The sequence below is a fragment of the Chlorocebus sabaeus genome, chromosome 8, assembly GCF_047675955.1.
Source record: "Chlorocebus sabaeus isolate Y175 chromosome 8, mChlSab1.0.hap1, whole genome shotgun sequence".
NCBI classification, from domain to species: Eukaryota; Metazoa; Chordata; class Mammalia; order Primates; family Cercopithecidae; genus Chlorocebus; species Chlorocebus sabaeus.
The window spans coordinates 116,992,786-117,012,027 of NC_132911.1; the positions used below are offsets into that span (position 1 = coordinate 116,992,786).

The 19,242-nt window shown below is 33.8% G+C and overlaps 1 protein-coding gene across 2 annotated transcripts in view; it reads right to left on the reverse strand.

Moving 5' to 3' along the window:
- The window catches only part of CSMD3 (CUB and Sushi multiple domains 3), a 1,272,067-nt gene that overhangs the window by 1,089,184 nt on the left and 163,641 nt on the right, over positions 1-19,242 (reverse strand). For both annotated transcript variants that reach the window (XM_008001392.3, XM_008001388.3), the window contains exon 3: positions 14,310-14,422. In XM_008001392.3, the coding sequence (XP_007999583.2) occupies positions 14,310-14,422 (113 nt within the window). The remainder of the gene's footprint in view (positions 1-14,309; positions 14,423-19,242) is intronic.

Consider the following 19,242-nt stretch of genomic DNA (forward strand, 5'->3'; position numbering starts at 1 on the left):
TTACAAACTATCTTGTCCTTTGTGATACCAGGTTAATAACTAAAAATCAATGTTAAAGCTGATAATTATTATTTCAAGTACTGAGAAAATGGAATTTGATCCTATTATTTTATTCATGCCAAAAATTTTATCTATCACAGTGTAATATATAGCCACCAAATTAAAATAATTGAGGCTGCTTATTTTTGCTATTGCAATGTTTGATTTGTACATTTTTTAATTTTTTCTGATACTAAAAATGATAAAGAGAATAATTATCTTAATAAGAAAGAACTCATTTCAAGTTTAATTTTTTATGATGTACCACAATGTTTAGCATCAAATAATAACTATAAAATTATTTTTTATCAGTTTACTAAATTTTGAGAATGAGGAAATTAAATTAACATGTTAATTTCTAAACCAAGCTTATAGTGTACCTTTATAGCACTATTTTTGCACTATCAATTATAACAACTATTACTCTGTATGAGCTTTGAGTGAAAAATAGCAAAATATCTTTTACATATAATTAGAATCTTAAATAATCACTCTATCAAACTTCATTCTTACATACACATCAGAATGATAAATTATAGCAGTTGATAAGTATAACTCATTCAACTATATATATATAAGAAGGAAATTCAAAGTGAAATAGGATTATATAATAAGTTTGATCACTCTATCTCTGGGGAATAAAATAAAACCTTTTATGCCATCCCATCTTTTTCACATGAAGCACAAAGCTTATGTAGGTCAGATATCACTAACTTAAGCAATTTTTCATTCTCAACTTTTCTTTTTGTGCTGCATAAGCAATTTTTTTATTTTTGAAATGCTTCAAAAAGTATTTAACCTAAGAAAGTAAATATTTAAAAAATATATTCATTAAACTTATAAACAATTTCATCTATTTTTAATTATTAAAAAATAAAAGGCTGTTTTCTCTAAACCTTAATTATTTAATGTAAATATGTATGAATATCACAAACGCTAAGTGATTAAACATAGCTCATATCTGCCTTTTAACACAAACACATTCACTGGAGTTTTAATTCCTTAAAGTAGGAGATGTATTCAACCATTCCTCATTACTAATCAATTTTTTTGTTAGATGGTCTGTATATCAGCTGAGTTTAACAGGCGTTTATTAAGTGCTTGGAACATGAGAGGAATATGTTGAAACCAGAGGCAGGTATATAAAATGACTAAAACATGTTCTATACCTGCAAGCTTCTCACAGACTACTGTGAGTGAAAAATCCAAAATGATTTACTATACATATTGCTAAATGTGTCATATCTGTCAAGTGCTGTAATTTATCATTTAATACACATGCTAGAATTGTTTAATTGAGACAAGGAGTGGACACATCTAAGCATAGAGAGAAAGAACATTCAGCATTGAGCCCAATCCTGAACTCCATCTATGATTTTTTTGAAGGTAACCAAGGCCTGCATAATGTCTGGAAAGATAAGTATGTGAACCAGTAAGTGAAGTGTGTGCAGGGTGTTCTGAGCAGAAACAACAAAAAACATAGACTGGGTTAAGATTGGGTAAATAATACAGTATGTGTATTAATAAAAATTTGATATGAATTAATAGTGTTAATTTAATTCTTTTATAAATTGAAGTAAACGTTGGCTAGAAACAAAGTTCGAGGGATAGGTAGTTGTACAGGCTGTGTATGCTACACTAAGCTGAAATGGGGGTGGATAAAATGTTACTGCTTAATGTCTAAAAGCATGTATAGTAATGTTAATCTGTTGAAACGTTCTTGTGAATACAGTAAAAGTGATTTATACCTTCCTGGATAATATATGTAAAATGACTAGAAAATTAATAAATTATTGTTTATATCTAGCCAAATCTGAATATTCATTATAACAGTTTCTTTATTCTGAAGATTATATTTAAATAATAGACTGACTTGTGTTATTCTCTAGATTAGGATTTTGAACATTTACTATTGCTTAAAAGGTAGAGATATACTCATGATTTAGCTAAAAAATCACTTGAGGATTAGGGTGTTTCCATTACCAACTAGGTTGACTTTATGGGCCTCTAACGACAAAAGATGTGAATTTGACCAAAAGACAAAGGTCAGGGTCTTTGCAGGAATGAAATTTCCTTGTATTCTGTTTTTGAAATATAGTAACTCTCATTTATTCTTAGAAGTATTTAAAAACGAAGATCCATTAACTTTTTATGAACCTAACCTAAATTTATTGCTAGCAAACAGTTTAATAAATGGAATTTTATAACATAATCTTATCATGCTAAAATCCAACTGTTTTGCCAGAAGCATAATTGACTTGATTCTAAATTGTAAGCTCTCCATTAAATTTCATGATACTGCCACTTAGATTTTTAAAGCTTAGTAGTTGAAAATAACCCCTAAATTTAAAAAACAAACAAACAAAGAAAACGAAAGTAATTTAATGTTCTCAAGGATAAACTTCTAATAAACATGTTTGACAGAGAACTAAATAGAATTGCAAATAATATAACTATCCTTTTATATGTCATTATTTTAAAAAGACAAAGTGTATATAAGTCATTCATAATATTTGCAAGGATATATTTTGCATTTTATATTACATATTGTTTTAATACACATTCTTATTTAAGCAATGTTCTTTTGTTCTAAATTATAGTTTCTCATATCCATTTAAATCAAAGTGGAATCATAGCTAATAGTTCTAAATTAAGTTTCTAAAATGTATACAGTTCTCAAAGGTAAGACATTTAAATAATTTTTTATAGTGAGTGCTTCATTAAATTTTTGGTCTTTACTATTTCTCATGTAATTTTGTAGGGTGAGATAATCCAAGTAAAATAGCTGTGAATGGCTCATATAAATAACTTAATAAATGTTTCTTAGTAGTAGTAGTGTTATTAGCCACATTTTTATATTTCTGAATTAAAATGTGAGAATGATTTATTAGTAAATTTGCTAAATGTGAGCATTTTTTTCTATAATGTTTTAATTACTTAGTAAAACACATCAACAATCATAGCATACTAAGTACCTGTGTTTGAAGTGGTTTTCAATGTATATTCTTTATTTGCAAACTCTTCATCCAACAGAGAACTAATATGTCCAGAATACAAAAGGAACTCAAACAACACAAAAGGAAAAACATGAATCATTTCATTAAAAAAAGGGCAAAGGACACAAATAGACATTTCTCAAAAGAAGACATACAAATTGCTAACAGGTATATGAACAAAATTTCAACATCACTAATAAGCAGAGAAATACAAATGAAAATTCAAATGAGATATCACTTGTCCCAATCAAAATTATTACTGCTAAAAAGACAAATAGAGGCCGGTGCGGTGGCTCACACCTGTAATCCCAGCACTTTGGGAGGCTGAGGCAGGTGGATCATGAGGTCAGGAGATCGAAACCATCCTGGCTAGCATGGTGAAACGCTGTCTCTACTAAAAATACAAAAAATTAGCCGGGCGTGGTGGCGGGTGCCTGTAGGCCCAGCTATTTGGGAGGCTGAGGCAGGAGAATGTCGTGAACCCAGGAGGCGGAGCTTGCAGTAAGCAGAGATCCTGCCACTGCACTCCACCCTGGGTGACAGAGCGAGACTTCGTCTCAAAAAAAAAAAAAAAAAAAGACAAATAGTATCAGATGCTTGCAAAGATGTGGAGAAATGGGAGCTCTTATAAGCTGTTGGTAGGAATGGGTACTAGTACAGCCACTATAGAAAACAGTATGGAGCTTTCTTATAAAACTAAATATAGAATTACCATTCCAGAGAAATTCCACTACAGGGTATCTACCCAAAGAAAAAGAAATCAATATATCCAAGGATTACCTGTGCTCACATGGTTACTGCAGCACTATTCACAATAGAAAACATATGGAATTAACGAAAGTGTCCATCAATAGATGAACAGATAAAGAAAATAATAAAGAAAATATGCATAATGGAATTCTATGCGATCATAAAAAAGAATTAAGTCATGTCGTTTGCAGCAACATTGATGAAAGTGAAGGTCATTATCTTAAGTATAATAAGACAAGCACAAATAGACAAATATTGCATCTTTTCACTTATATATGGGATCTAAGATATTTGATTAAATGAGGTAGATGGTGGGAAGATAGAAAACAGAAACTTGGAAGGGTGAATGGGGAAGAGAGGGAGGGTGAAGAGAAGTGGGTTAAAGGGTACAAACATAAGTGAGAGAGAAGGAATAAATTCAATGTTTGATAACCAAGTAGGATAAATATAGTTAACGAAGTTGCATTGTACCTAGATGATAGCCACCCTAAATATCTGACTCAATCACTGCATATTATATACAAGTTGCAAGATTCCACATGAACCTCATGAATTTGTACAAATAAAAATAAAGAAAACCCAAAACTATACAAAAAGACTATACTTTTATTTATTATATAACTGTTCCTGATAATTATATTGTCTAACTGATACATGCCGAAATTATTAAGCTCATCCCAGATCTTAAGATAATCATTATAAATGACATATTAAGTAATATATATTAACATAATTACATATACATATATGTTCCTCTGTATGCGTGAACTGTATTCCAACTGTATTCCATAATACATATGGGAATATGTATTACCATATTTCCACAATAAATGATTCCTAAGATGGTAAGATATTCCATGGTAGGTTCCCATATGCTCTTTCACCTATAAAAAACGACCATACATCTTTCAAAGAAAAATGTGAAAGGATTCTATATTACAAAATAAGTTTTATTAGAAACTAGAATGCATTTAGAATATTGTTTGGCAGGTCTAGAAAGACATAAGAGCACTTCCCACCCTTTGTTCCACGGAACACATATCTCATCAATTGTACCTTCATCAAATTTTGACAAATGGTTATATGACTATAAAACTTAGTATAAGTTTGTATTTTTAAAATTTATTGTTTCTCAGAAGAACTTTTTACTCATTTGGCTCTTTATAACAATAAAACATATAAAACAAAAGTTCTGTGAAACAAACTTTGGGAAATTCAAGTGTATGGTAGAAATTCAGAAATTCAAGTGTATGGTAGACATAATGAGGAAAACTAGAGATATATGCAACTAGATATTAATTAGAAAATTTTTCTGCAGAAATTTAATAGTTCACAGATTTGAATGCAAGAAGTTTCAGAGGAAAGGGTCTCCAACAGATAATTAAGGGGCCTTAAACTCTACCAATATTTAAGAAACAGGAACATCAACTTCCACAGTTTTAAAGTAAATGGACTGAAGTAGGCTAAAATAAACTTTGAAAATGGAGAAATTCATCTGTGAAGATCACAGACTGACTTACTTTCATCAACTGTTTATTCCACATTGGAGATATTGAGTAGAACTTCATGATAGTTCTATGCCACTAATGGGAAAAATGTGGCATATGCATAGATATTATAGTCAAGCAGTCATCCATTCTTTTGGATATAATTTGATCCAATTAAAAATTCAGATATATTTTACACATGCTATTATGTAGGGAACGAAAAGAACCCTGAATGAAAGAATAAAATAGTTTTTAGGAGTTAGGGCAAAAGCTAGCTCATGAAATTTAGTCCCTTTACTGCAATTAATGCTGGAATCCAAGATAATTGGAAACTATATATCAAAATGATTTGTAAAATAAATGTGTTTAATAAACATATCAATAATAAAGATTTTCTTTAATTCTTTTCAGTGGTTTTTTAAAATTAACAATCTAATAAAATTTTTAGCACCCGATATGGTTTGGCTCTGTGTCCCCATAGAAATCTCATCTTGTGTTGTACTCCCATAATTCCGATGTATTTTGGGAGGGACCTGGTGGGAGATAATTTGAATCATGGGGGCGGTTCCCCCATACTATTCTCATGGTAGTCAGTAAATTTCACGAGATCTTACGGTTTTATCAGAGGTTTCTGCTTTTGTAATTTCCTCATTTCTCTCCTGCCACTGTCATGTAAGAAGTGCCTTTTGCCTCCCGCTATGATTTGGAGACCTCCTCGGCTATGTGAAACTGTAAGTCCAATTAAACCTCCTTTTCTTCCCAGTCTTGGGTATGTCTTTATCAGCATCATGAAAATGGACTAATACAGTAAATTGGTACCAGTAGAGTGGGGTATTGCTGAAAAGATAACCGAAAATGTGGAAGCAACTTTGGAACTGGGTAACGGGCAGAGGCTGGGACAGTTTGGAGGTCTCAAAAGAAGACAGGAAAATGTGAGAAAGTTTGGAACGTCCTGGAGATTTGTTGAATGGCTTTGATAAAAATGCTGATAGTGATATGAATAATAAAGTCCAGGCCGAGGTGGTATCCGATGGAGATGAGGAACTTGTTGGGAAGTGAGGCAAAGGTGACTCTTGTTATGTTGCAGAAAAAAAAAAAAAAAAAAAAAAAAAAAAACTTGTGGCATTTCGCACCCGCCCTAGAGATGTGTGGAAATTGAGAGGGATGTTTTAGGGTATCTGGCAGAAGAAATTTCTAAGCAGTAAAGCATCCAAGAGGTGATTTGGGTGCTGTTAAAAGCATTCTGTTTTAAAAGGGAAACAGAGAAAAAAGTTCAGAAAATTTGCAGCCCGATGAGGCAGTCAAAAACAAAAACTCATTTTTTGAGGAGAAATTCAAGCTGGCTGCAGAAATTTGCATAAGTAACAAGGCACTTATTGTTAATCCCCAAGACAATGGGGAAAATGTCTCCAGGGCATGTTATAGGTCTTTATGGCAGCCCCTCCCATCATAGACCTGGAAGCCTAGGAGAAAAAAAATGGTTTCTTGGACTGAGCCCAGGGTCCCCATGCTGTGTGCAGCCTAGGGACTTGGTGCTCTGTGTCCCAACTGCTCCAGCTGTTGCTAAAAGGGGCCAGGGTACAGCTCAGGCCATGGTTTCAGAGGGTGCAAGCCCCAAACCTTGGCAGCTTCCATGTGGTGTTGAGCCTGCGGGTGAACAGAGGCCAAGAATTAAAGGTTTGGGGACCTCCACCTATATTTCAGAAGATGTATAGAAATGCCTGGATGCCCAGGCAAAAGTTTGCTGCATGGGTGGGGCCCTCGTGGATAACCTCTGTTAGGGCAGTGTGAAAGGGGAATGTGGGGTTGGAGACCCCACACAGAGTCCCTACTGGGGCACCACCTACTGAGCTGTGAGAAGAGGGCTACCATCCTCCAGACCACAGAATGGTAGATCCACCTATAGCTTGTACCGTGTGCCCGGAAAAGCTGTAGACACTCAATGCCAGCCCGTGAAAGCAGCCAGGAGTGGTGCTTTACCTTGCAAAGCCACAGGGTCAGAGCTGCCCAAGACTATGGGAACCTGCCTCTTTCATCAGCTTTACCTGGATGTGAGACCTGGAGTCAAAGGAGATCATTTTGGAACTTTCAAATTTGACTGCCGCGCTGGATTTCAGACTTGCACGGGCCCTGTAACCCCTTTGTTTTGGACAATTTCTCCCATTTGGAATGGTTGTATTTTCTCAATACCTGTACCCCCATTGCATCTAGGAAATAACTAGCTTGCTTTTGATTTTATGGGCTCATAGGTGGAAGGAACTTACCTTGTTTCAGATGTGACTTTGGACTGTGGACTTCTGGGTTAATGCTGAAATGAGTTAAGACTTTGGGAGATGGCTGGGAAGGCAGGATTGATTTTGAAATGTAAGGACATTAGATTTGGAGGGGCAGAGGGCAGAATGATATGGTTTGTCTCTGTGTATCCACCCAAATCTCATCTTGAATTGTACTCCCATAATTCCCATGTATTGTGGGAGGGACCCAGTGGGAGATAATTTAAATCATGGGGGCAGTTTCCCCCATACTGTTCTTGTGGTATTTAATAAGCCTTATGAGATCTGATGGTTTTATCAGGGGTTTCTGCTTTTGCAACTTCCTCATTTTTCTCTTGCCACCACCACGGAAGTGTGTTTCACCTTCTGCCAGGATTCTGAGGTATCCCCAGCCACGTGGAACAACTGTAAGTCCAATTAAACCTCTTTTTTTTTTTTTTCCCCAATCTCAGGTATGTCTTTATCAGCAACGTTAAAACGGACTAATGTAGAACCTATTCAATTACATCTAAAATATTTTATTGAAAGAATATCTGACACGGAACATATTTGTCTGGATCACAAATCTGGAACTATTTTCATTCTACTTATATATTTTAAAACATATTGAAGTACAGCGTAGACTGATTGTTACCAGAGGCTGGGAAGGGTAGTGGGAGGAATAAACAGGGGTTGGTTCATGGGTAAAAATGTAGTTAGACAGAAGGAAAAATATTTAATGTTTAATAGCATAATAGGGATAACATAGTTAAAAATAATTTATTGTATATAAATTCTAAAATAACTAGTGAAGTGAATTTGCAATGTTTCCAACACAAAGAGAAGATAATTATTTGAGGTGATGGATATCCCAATTACTCCTATTTGATCATCACACCTTGTATGATTATGTGAAAATATCACATATACCCTATATGTATAATTATTATTATAAAAATAAAAATAAAACAAATTTTGTTTAAATAAAACATGTTCTTGATTATCTAACTTCACATTTTAAGTAGTTTCCTTTGTCTAACTAACTCTAAACATTTTAGTACATTAAAAAAACAAAACCTCAACTCTAGTAAAATTAGCAGGATGATGTACTATAGGGTCCCCCAGTTATCCATGACTTTGCTTTTTGTGATTTCAGTTACCATTGATCAACCATGGTCAGAAAATATTAATTTAAAAATTCCAGAAATAAACAATTCATAGGTTTAAACTACAGGTCATTCTAAGCAGCATGATAAAAATCAATGAGCACTCTATCTTGTTCTGCCCCACCCATTCCTTTGCCAAGAATATCTATGCTATATATGCTATCTGCCTATTAGATATTTAGTAGTGGTCTGCCATCAGATTGAAAAAACATACTACTGTATAAATGGTTTGGTGCTATCCACAATTTCAGGCATCCACTGAAGGTCTTGGAATGTATCCCTCACAGATAAAGGGCAGTGAGACTATTCTACTGTCAATGAGTATTTAAGAAATATAGCCTACCCTGATATAATGGATCTCACTTGTAGTGTTTTCTGATATCCAACAGAATTTCACTGAACTATTATATTGTATTATACATTGATTAATCTTTTTTATTTGGGATAAACTATCAGGTATAGCTAATACAGACAAATATTTCTACTTAGAAATATTCATAATGATATTTTATATTTTAACTGAATTATTTTCCTATCTTATAAATTGGTAGCAATTGCTGAAAGCTAAGTAAAATTTAAGAATAAGTAAAAGTTACAGGTTGTTGAAACGTGAGAAGCAAAAGAAATAATAAAAAATATGAAGAATTTAATAGCGATCATTATTAAATATTTTTGTAATTTGAGAAAATAAAAGTATAATTTACATTTCTATATAAAGCATAAAATTTTTCTATTTTGAAAATCATCATTTCAATATAAAAATTTCAAATATATAGGATGATTTCAAGCACACAGAATTGCTAAATTATTAACATATTGACTTTTTTGCTATTAATGGATACTATATGGAATTTAAGATGAAATATTTGCCTGAAGAATATAAATTTAATGTATCAAGGGATATAGAAAATTAATTGTAAACAATATTTTAAATTGCTCTGCACTCTTGTATGAAAGTAGAGACTATATAACTCATTCTGGATAATTTAGAAATACTAAAGGAAAAGGCGAGAACTGGTTCATGGACCAATGTGCTTTGGTGAACAATTTCTTACTTGTCCACGATGAAGTACAGAAATCAAGAGTAAGCATTTAAGCACTTTCAAGCAAATTGACATCAGTGCAAAATTTCCGTGCAATGGTTTATATTTTACAAAGTATTGGTGTGCAATTAGAGATACCAATTGGTCTTTCATCATAGACAGTTTGAAAAATGTAGAGGGTGAATAAGTAGAACTACTTTACCTTCGCCTCTGCAAGTTAAATCAATTTCAATATGCTAAATTGTCTTGAAGGATCTCATAGTAGTTACAGCACATTACCTTAACTGAGAATAATGTGTTTGTTCATTAACTTGATGACCTTTACTCACCTAATAATGATTTTTAAAGAAATATATTTGTAACATAAAGTCATTAATCACATTCAGCTACACACACACACACACACACACACACACACACACAGAGAGAGAGAGAGAGAGAGAAAGAAAAAAAGAAGGAAAGAAGAAAGGAGGGAAGGAAAGAGGGAAGGAAGGAAGGAAGGGAGGGAGGGAGGGACCGAGGGAATGCATGATGACTTCAATAGCTCTTGCTAAAAGAACAGACCATAAAAGTGAATAGCCTTTTCAAAAAAACATATTAACTCCATTATAGAAATTTATACAAATATATTGTATGTCCCCATAGAACTGAAATGCTTATGAATAAAGTACTCTTTTAATCACCATCATGATATTATCAATATTGTAATTCATAAGTATAGATTGTTTGTTATGTTAGATCCTATTCTAGGCACTCTCTATATATTATTTTATTCCTCACAACACTATGAAGTAGGGAGAATTATTACCTCAATTTTACAGATGAAGACAATGAGGTTTAGATACATTAAGTATCTTCTCCAGAATAATTCTCTTTGCAGTATACCAGTTGAACAAATATCTTTCTTAGTTTTCATTATACATCATATTAGTTTGGTCTGGTTTAGTCCTCTTTCCAGGGAGAGAAAGATAGAATTTACAATCTCAGTAGGCATAAAAATCAGTGAATCTCTTACTACAATGCACATTCCAGGGCTCTATGGCAGAGTCTGACTCAGAATATGTAAGTGGGGCCAAGAATTCTAGATTTTAATGTAGTCTCCAGATAAAGCTGATGCATGTGCTCAGTGTTGACCGTTTGAGAAACACAGATCAATGAATAACATTAGTAATCAATACAGGTCTCATAAGTACTATTACACAAGGACAAAGTCTTAGCAAAGTTTTTTAAAAATAGTTAATGATTATATATAGGAGGATGAAATAAAAATAAATGAAATTTAGACATTAGGATTATCTTGAAAAATATTTTTAAAAATACAGGTAAGAGGCCAGGAGCAGTGGCTCATGCTTGTAACCCCAGTGCTTTGAGAGACAGAGGCAGGAAAATGGATGGAAGCCAGGGTTCAGGACAAGTCAGGGCAACATAGTGAGACTCCTATCTCAAAAATATTAAAATCATATTAAATTAAAAAATACAGACATCATACTTGAGAAGATATCCAGGTTAGTAGATCTATTTTACTGTATCATGCACAGGGCCAGAGTTGTAGTTTGAGGTAATTGCGGAACAAAAAACTGGATCCAAATGCAGGGGAGTGGGAGACAGATTTTGTAATTCCAAGATAAGATTTCTGAGCTTCACAACATGCCAGTTGGCCCTGGCAGTATCATTGGCTACAGTTAAATATAGAAATCCTAGCAGCTACTCCCTCTGGATCATGTTACATAGCCTTAAGCATGCAATCGTAGGCCAAATAATGCCCCTCTACCTCCCCAAAAATATATCTCTGGAACTTGCACACATGTCATGTTACACGGCCAAAATGCCTTTGAAGATACGATTTAGGTTGACTTTATGATGCAGAGATTAGCATTCATTATCCAGATGGGGCCATACCAATCACACGGACTTTAAGAGCTGAGAAATTTCTTCACCTAGAGTATAAGATGTGTGGAGGGAGAAAAGTATCAGACAGATGCATCAAAGGAGAAATCAGAGATTCCCAAGGTGAGGAGGATTCTTTTTACCAGTTGCTGGCTCTAAGGTATGAGACCTCTACATGGAGAGGAGAGAAAGCCTTAGGAGCTATGGGCAACCACCAGCTGACAGCCAGAAGGAAACAGGTATCATGGTCCTACAACCTTGAGGAACTGGATCTTGCTAACAACCAGAAAAAGCCAGGAAGTAGATTTTTCCCAAAACCTTTGGATACAAACCCAGCCCACTGAAATTTGTATTTTAGCCTTGTGGAACTCTGAGCAGAGAAACCAGCAAAGAACACCAGGACTTTTCACTTATAAAACTGAGATAATATTTTTTTATTCTTTTAAGATGTTAAGTTGAAAACTAATATGCATTGAACAAGATACTCATTGTGAATCAATACCTGAAGATTCTACAGCATGATAACCAAATCCTTCAGTACTATCTGAATGTCAAGTATCCTATATTTTAAGTCAGCACATGCCAAACATACATTCAAATGTCAAAAATATACGAATCGATTTTCCTTTAAGCAAAAAAGATGGATAGAAATTTAATGTGGTATATGAAGAAACAATTGGGAGCTATGAAAATATTTTTTAGTATGAATTCATGAAACCTGACAGCCAAACCAAAAAACATGCCAACCTCATAATTCACAAGTACATTTTCAATATACTTAGTACTTCCTGAAAGATGGAACTATTCTAAAAATATCTTTATATTATGATGAACAGAATACAGGTTTTTCTATTAAGAGCCCTTAGTACAAAATAATTGCATTACTAAGTTCTTCTTCAGCATTGCCAAAATTATACCTTAAAATTAAACCTTTGTGGTTATAGTGTTTTAAACTATGAATTAAGTTGCCAAGATAAAAAATATTCAACTATTGTGAGAGCTCCTTAGAAAAATAACGATTATTACTATCACCATGGAGGAAATTAAGTCTTGGAATTTATCCTCCCTTGCTAGACAAAAGACAGTTCAGAAAAGTATTAGGTAGAAAATAATGTTCAAAACTGCTGCTATCCGACATTATTTAGGATATAAAACAGAGAAAGGATTTCTACTAAATTATTAGCCAGAGGATATTTTTTTCTAGTGAGAAATACTGTACTAGAATTAGCATTTAGTTTAAAACATTCCCCTACATGCAAAATGTTAACATTTATACAGAAACAATTCTATTTAATACACGATTATCTTCTAGTGTTCTCCTTAAACACATTATATTTTGAATTATTTTATGGTTTAGAAATTAGCTGCCCTTGCTATGGTATTTATATATTTCTTTATGATAATGTTAGACTTGATGTGGTAAATTCTGTAATATGGTCCTGGGGTAATGAAATCTGATACACTATCCCTATGGGGAAGAAAAGGACTCTTTCCTAAACCAGATGGAAATTTTATTGTCAAATTACATAGATAAGAAATGATAAGTCCATGATTTCTATCTGAAACCTTCAAGAACAAATTATTTTTGCCATCAGAATTATTTTAGCTAGCACATTTTTTAAAAAGCAAAACATGTAGATTCTGTGCCTTTAAACACTCTGAGGCCGGGTGCGGTGGCTCACACATGTAATCCCTACACTTTGGGAGGCCGAAGCGGGTGGATCACCTGAGGTCAGGAGTTCCAGACCAGCCTGGCCAACATGGTGAAACCCCGTCTCTACTAAAAATACAAAAATTAGCCAGGCGTGGTGGCACGCACCTGTAATCCCAGCTACTCAGGAAGCTGAGGGAGGAGAATTGCTTGAACCCAGGAGGCGGAGGTTGCAGTGAGTCAATGAACTGTGATCATACCACTGCACTCCAGCCTGGGCAACAGAGGGAGACTCTGGCTCAAAAAAACACAAAAAACAAACAAACAAACAAACAAACAAAACACAACAACAACAAAAAACACTCTTAGTAGAGCCCGGACACCATCCCATTATCAAATGGTATTTTCCTAGTGATATATATGAATATTCACACTAAGTGCGATAAATAAAGATCATAAATGTCTTCTATTCATTTGGCATCAGGTTTTGATGCCAAATGAGTTTTTACCAAACTTCTAGGAAAAAGAAAAACACAACCTTCAGTTTTGAGAAACATTTAGTTGTCTTCTTCCTGGTTTAAGGGATTATTGATCTTATCCTGGAAAGGCTGTTTCAGGAGTAGATGTCAACTTTTGTCTCTTTCTGAACTTTTTCTCTTGACTCTAACTTTCAGAGAAGACAGATTACTGGTTTACTTTCTGGTAGAGCGGCACAGCAAAAGGGACTCTAGGGTGGGGTCTATGATGCCTGACACAAAAATCAGGTCTAGTATCCTATTACTCTCATATTTAATTCCATTTTGTTAATTCCTAACCCTGTAGCAATTTAATGGTCTCACATAGTGATATGAAATATTAAAGTCCACTAACTATAGCATTTTACTATACATTAATGATTAATAACAAGATAAATTGCAGGACAAGATTTGAGATAACATGATGTGTTATATCTCTCAATGTTGATTCTTCTTTCCTACTTGAAAAATTCTGTTTGATTACATTAAGGGCAGTGTTTTGTTTGCCACTACAATGACTTACCTTCGTAATAGACTTTAAACCCGTGAGCGCTAACTGCAAAATCACTGGTCAAACGTAGTGAGAACACAGATTTGGTACTTGTCACTGGAGGTGGCAGATGAAATCCTGTTAACCTAAAACAAAGTGGAATTAATTGTTAGAGACATAATCATTTTATCTAAGAGTTTTTAAGAAGGATTAAAAGTCATATTAAAAAAAATAAAACAGATTATCTCCTAGAATTTCCAGAAATTCCTAGAATTTCCTAGAATCTCCTAGAATTTCCAAGGTCTAGCCAACACCTTGATTTCAGCCCAGTTAAACTCATTTTGGACTTCAGCACTTCAGACTGCAAGATAATACATTTGTGTTGTTTAAGCCACTAAGTTTGTGGCAATTTCTTGTAGCAGGAAAGGACAACTGATACACAATTCTTTTGTGGGTTTTGGAATATACGTTTTTAAAAATATCTAAATTGATATTAATTTATTATATAATTGAATATGGAAGTCCTGTGAAACCTAGTGACTACTCTAAGTTACTAAGACTGCTATTGATATTATATAAAATGAGTATACTCAGAACCTATTAAGGCAATATTTTTGTAATTATGACTAAAAATCTCTCTATGAAGAGATAATATAGTATGAGATATTATATATAGTATAATATGAAATTACATCCTTATATTAGAAGATACAAGAGACCAAGAAGAATTAGACAAATTGATCAAGTTCACAGAAGAGCCAGGTCTAAGACTACAACTATCTTATTGCCTCCTATTATCAAGTAAACACCCTGTTTGGCATCTGATTGTCTTTGAGACAGTAATAAAATAGAAACAATAAATATTTGAACCATTAATGTACACATTAACATGCAAAATTATTTTGTATACAATTTCAAATTTGTATTCATCAGTTGTATTAATCTAATATTTGAAGCAATATTTAAAACACTTTTATCATTAAGTTATTCAAATTAATAGAGAAGAACATTGTGAAGAATTGTTCACTTTTAGCAAAAGCTCGGTTTCTGTATTTATGTTTAAATAATCAGCATGTAGTGGCATGTTGTGTAATGGGAGATTTGTTTTTTTTTTATTTTAATAAATGGGAGAATAAGATGTATTTTTTTAAAGTGATTTTAATATAATAGCTGTATCATTATGAGGATTTGAAGTTACTTGTTTTACTCCTTCTTGTAATACGTTGATAATTGATTTAAAATAAACTCAGTTATGAATCCAATTAGTTTTTTCTTTATAAGACTTCATTTTGTAATTTCATATTTATGTGTGTAGTTATTAAACATCTTTTTCTCCTTTGGATACAATGCTTCAAGATGTCAATGTTTTTTTCTGCATCTGTTGAGATGATCATGTGATTTCTGTTTTTAATTATGTTTATGTGGTGTATCACATTTATTGACTTGCATATATTAAACCATCCCTGCATCTCTGGTATCAAACCCACTTGATAATGGTGGGTTATCTTTTTGGTATGTTGTTGGAGTTGGTTAGCTAGTATTTTGTTAATGATTTTAGCATCTATGTTAATCAAGGATATCGGTCTGTAGTTTTCTTTTTGGTTATGTCCTTTCCTGGTTTTGGTATTAGATTGATGCTGGCTTCATAGAATGAATTAGGGAGGGTTCTTCTTTCTCTGTCTTGTGGAACAGTGTCAAAAGGATTGGTACCAGTTCTTTGAATGTCTGTTAGTATTCTGCTGTGAATCTGTCTGGTCCTGGACTTTTCTTCATTGGTAATTTTAAAATTGCCATTTCAATCTTCCTACTTGTTATTGGTCTGTTCAGGGTGTCTAATTCTTCCTGATTTGAGCTAGGAGGGTTGTATTTTTCCAGGAATTTAATCCGTCTCTTCTAGGTTTTCTAGTTTATGTGTGTAGAGGTGTTCACAGTAGCCTTAAATGATCTTTTGCATTTTGACTGTGTCAGCTGTAATATCTTCTGTTTCACTTCTTAGTGAGGTTATTTGGATTTTCTCTCTTCTTTTCTTGGTTAATCTTGTGAATGGTCTCTCCATTTTACTGATCTTTTGAAGGACCAGCTTTCTGTTTAATTTATCTTTTGTAATTTTTTTTGTTTGTTTGTTTCAATTCCATTTGTTTCTGCTCTGTTCTTGGTTATTTCCTTTCTTCTAGTGGCTTTCAGTTTGGTTTGTTCCTGTTTCTCTAGTTCCTTGAGGTGTGACTTTAGAATGTCAGTTTGTGCTCTTTCAGTCTTTTTGATGTAGGCACTCAGGGCTATGAACTTTCCTCTTAGGAACACCTTTGCTGTATCACAGAGGTTTTGATACGTTGTATCATTGTCATTCAGTTAGAAGAATTTTTAAATTTCTATCTTGATTACGCTTTTGACCCAATGCTCATTCAGGAGCTGGTTATTTAAATTCCATGTATTTGCATGGTATTGAGGGTTCCTTTTGGATTTGATTTCCAGTTTTATTCCACTGTGGTCTGAAAGAGTGCTTGATATAATTTCATTCTTTTAATTTATTGAGGCTTGTTTTTGGCCTATCATGTGGTCTATCTTGTAGAAAGTTTCATGCACTGCTTAATAGAATGTGTATTCTGTGGTTGTTGGAGAAAATGTGCTTTATATCTATCTGTTAAGTCAGTTTGCTGCAAGGTAAAGTTTAAATACATTGTTTCTTTGTTGATTTTCTGTCTTGATGACCTGTCTAGTACTGTCAGTGGAGTACTGAAGCCCCCCACTATTATTGTGTTGCTGTCTATATCATTTATTAAGTCTATTAGTAATTGTTTTATAATTTTGGGACCTCCAGTGTTGGTGCATATATGTTTAGGATTGTGATATTTTCCTGTCGGAAAAGGCATTTTACCATCATGTAATGTCCCTCTTTTCCCTTTTAACTGCTGTTGCTTTAAAGTTGGTTTCCTCTAAGAACAGCTACCTCTGCTTGCTTTTGGTGTCCATTTGTATGAAATGTATTTTTCCACCCTATTACTTTAGTTTATGTGAGTCCTTATGTGATAGGTGAGTCTCCTGAAGGTAGCAGATAGTTGGTTGGTGAGTTCTTACCCATTCTGCAATTTTGTATCTTTTAAGTGGAGCATTTAGACCATTTACATTCAGTGTTAGTATTGAAATGTGAGGTACCCTTGCATACATCATGCACTTTGTTGCCTGTGTACTTTGTTTTTTGTTTGTTTTTGTTTTTTAAATTGAATTTTTGTTTTATAGGTCCTGTGTGATTTATGATTTAAAGAGGTTCTGTTTGGTGTGTTTCCAGGATTTGTTTCAAGATTTATAGCTCCTTTTTAGCAGTTCTTGTAGTGGTGGCTTGGTAATGTCAAATTCTCTCAGCATTTGTTTGTCTACAAAAGACTATATCTTTTCTTCATACATGATGCTTAGTTTCGCTGGAAACAAAATTCTTGGCTAATAATTGTTTCGTTTGAGGAGGCTGAAGATAGGGCCCCAATCCCTTCTAGCTTGTAGGGTTTATGCTGAGAGATCTGCTGTTAATCTGATAGGTTCTCCTTTATATCTTGATGTAATAAAAGCCATCTATGACAAACCTATAGCCAACATAATACTGAATGGGTAAAAGTTGAAAACATTCCCTCTGAGAACTGGAACAAGACAAGGATGCCTATTCTCACCACTCCTCTTTGACATAGTACTGGAAGTCCTAGCCAAAGCAATTAAACAAGAGAAAGAAATAAAGGACATCCAAATTAGTAAAGAGGAAGTCAAGCTGTCACAATTTGCTAATGATATGATCGTTTACCTTGAAAACCCTAAGGACTCCTCCAGAAAGCTCCTAGAACTGATAAAAGAATTCAGCAAAGTTTCCAGATACAAGATTAATGTACACAAATCAGTAGTTCTTCTATACACCAACAGCGCCCAAGTGGAGAATCAAATCAAGAACTCAACCCCTTTTACGATCACTGCAAAAACAAAACAAAACAAAACAAAACAAAACAAAAATAGAATACTTTGGAATAAACCTAAACTAGGAGTGAAAATACCTCTGCTAGGGAAACTATAAAAACTACTGAAAGAAATCATAGATGACATGAACAAATGGAAACATATACCATGCTCATGGATGAGGAGAATCAATCTTTTGATAATGACCATACTGCCAAAAGCAATCTACAAATTCAATGCAATCTCCACCAAAATACCAACATCACTCTTCACAGAATTAGAAAAAACAATTCTAAAATTCATATGGAACCAAGAAAGAGCCTGCATAACCAAAGCAAGACTAAGCAAAAGGAACAAATCTGGAGGCATCACATTGCCTGATTTTAAACTATACTATAAGACCATAGTCACCAAAATAGTGTGGCGCTAACATAAAAATAGACATGTAGACCAATGGAACAGAATAGAGAACCCAGAAATAAAGCCAACTGATCTTTGACAAAGCAAACAAAACCATAAAGTGGGGAAAGGACACCGTTTCCAACAAATAGTGCTGAGATAATTGGCTAGCCATATGTAGAAGAATGAAACTGGATCCCTACCTCTCACCTTACAAAAAAATCAAGTCAAGATGGATTAAAGACATAAATCTAAGACATGAACTATAAAAATTCTAGAAGATAACAATGGAACAACTCTTGTAGACATTGGCTTAGGCAAGGATTTTGTGACCAAGTATCCAAAAGCAAATGCAATAAAAACAAATATAAATAGCTTGGACCCAATTAAACTACAGATCTTTTGCACAGTAAAAGGAACATTCACCAGAGTAAACAGAGAATCCACAGAGTGTGAGAAAATCTTCACAATCTTTACACAATCTGACTAAGGACTAATATCCAGAATCTACAACAAACTCAAATCAGTAAGAAAAATGTAACAATTCTATCAAAAAGTGGGCTAAGTACACGAATAGACAATTCTCAAAAAAGAAGATGCACAAATGGCAGCAAACAGGTGAAAAAATGTTCAA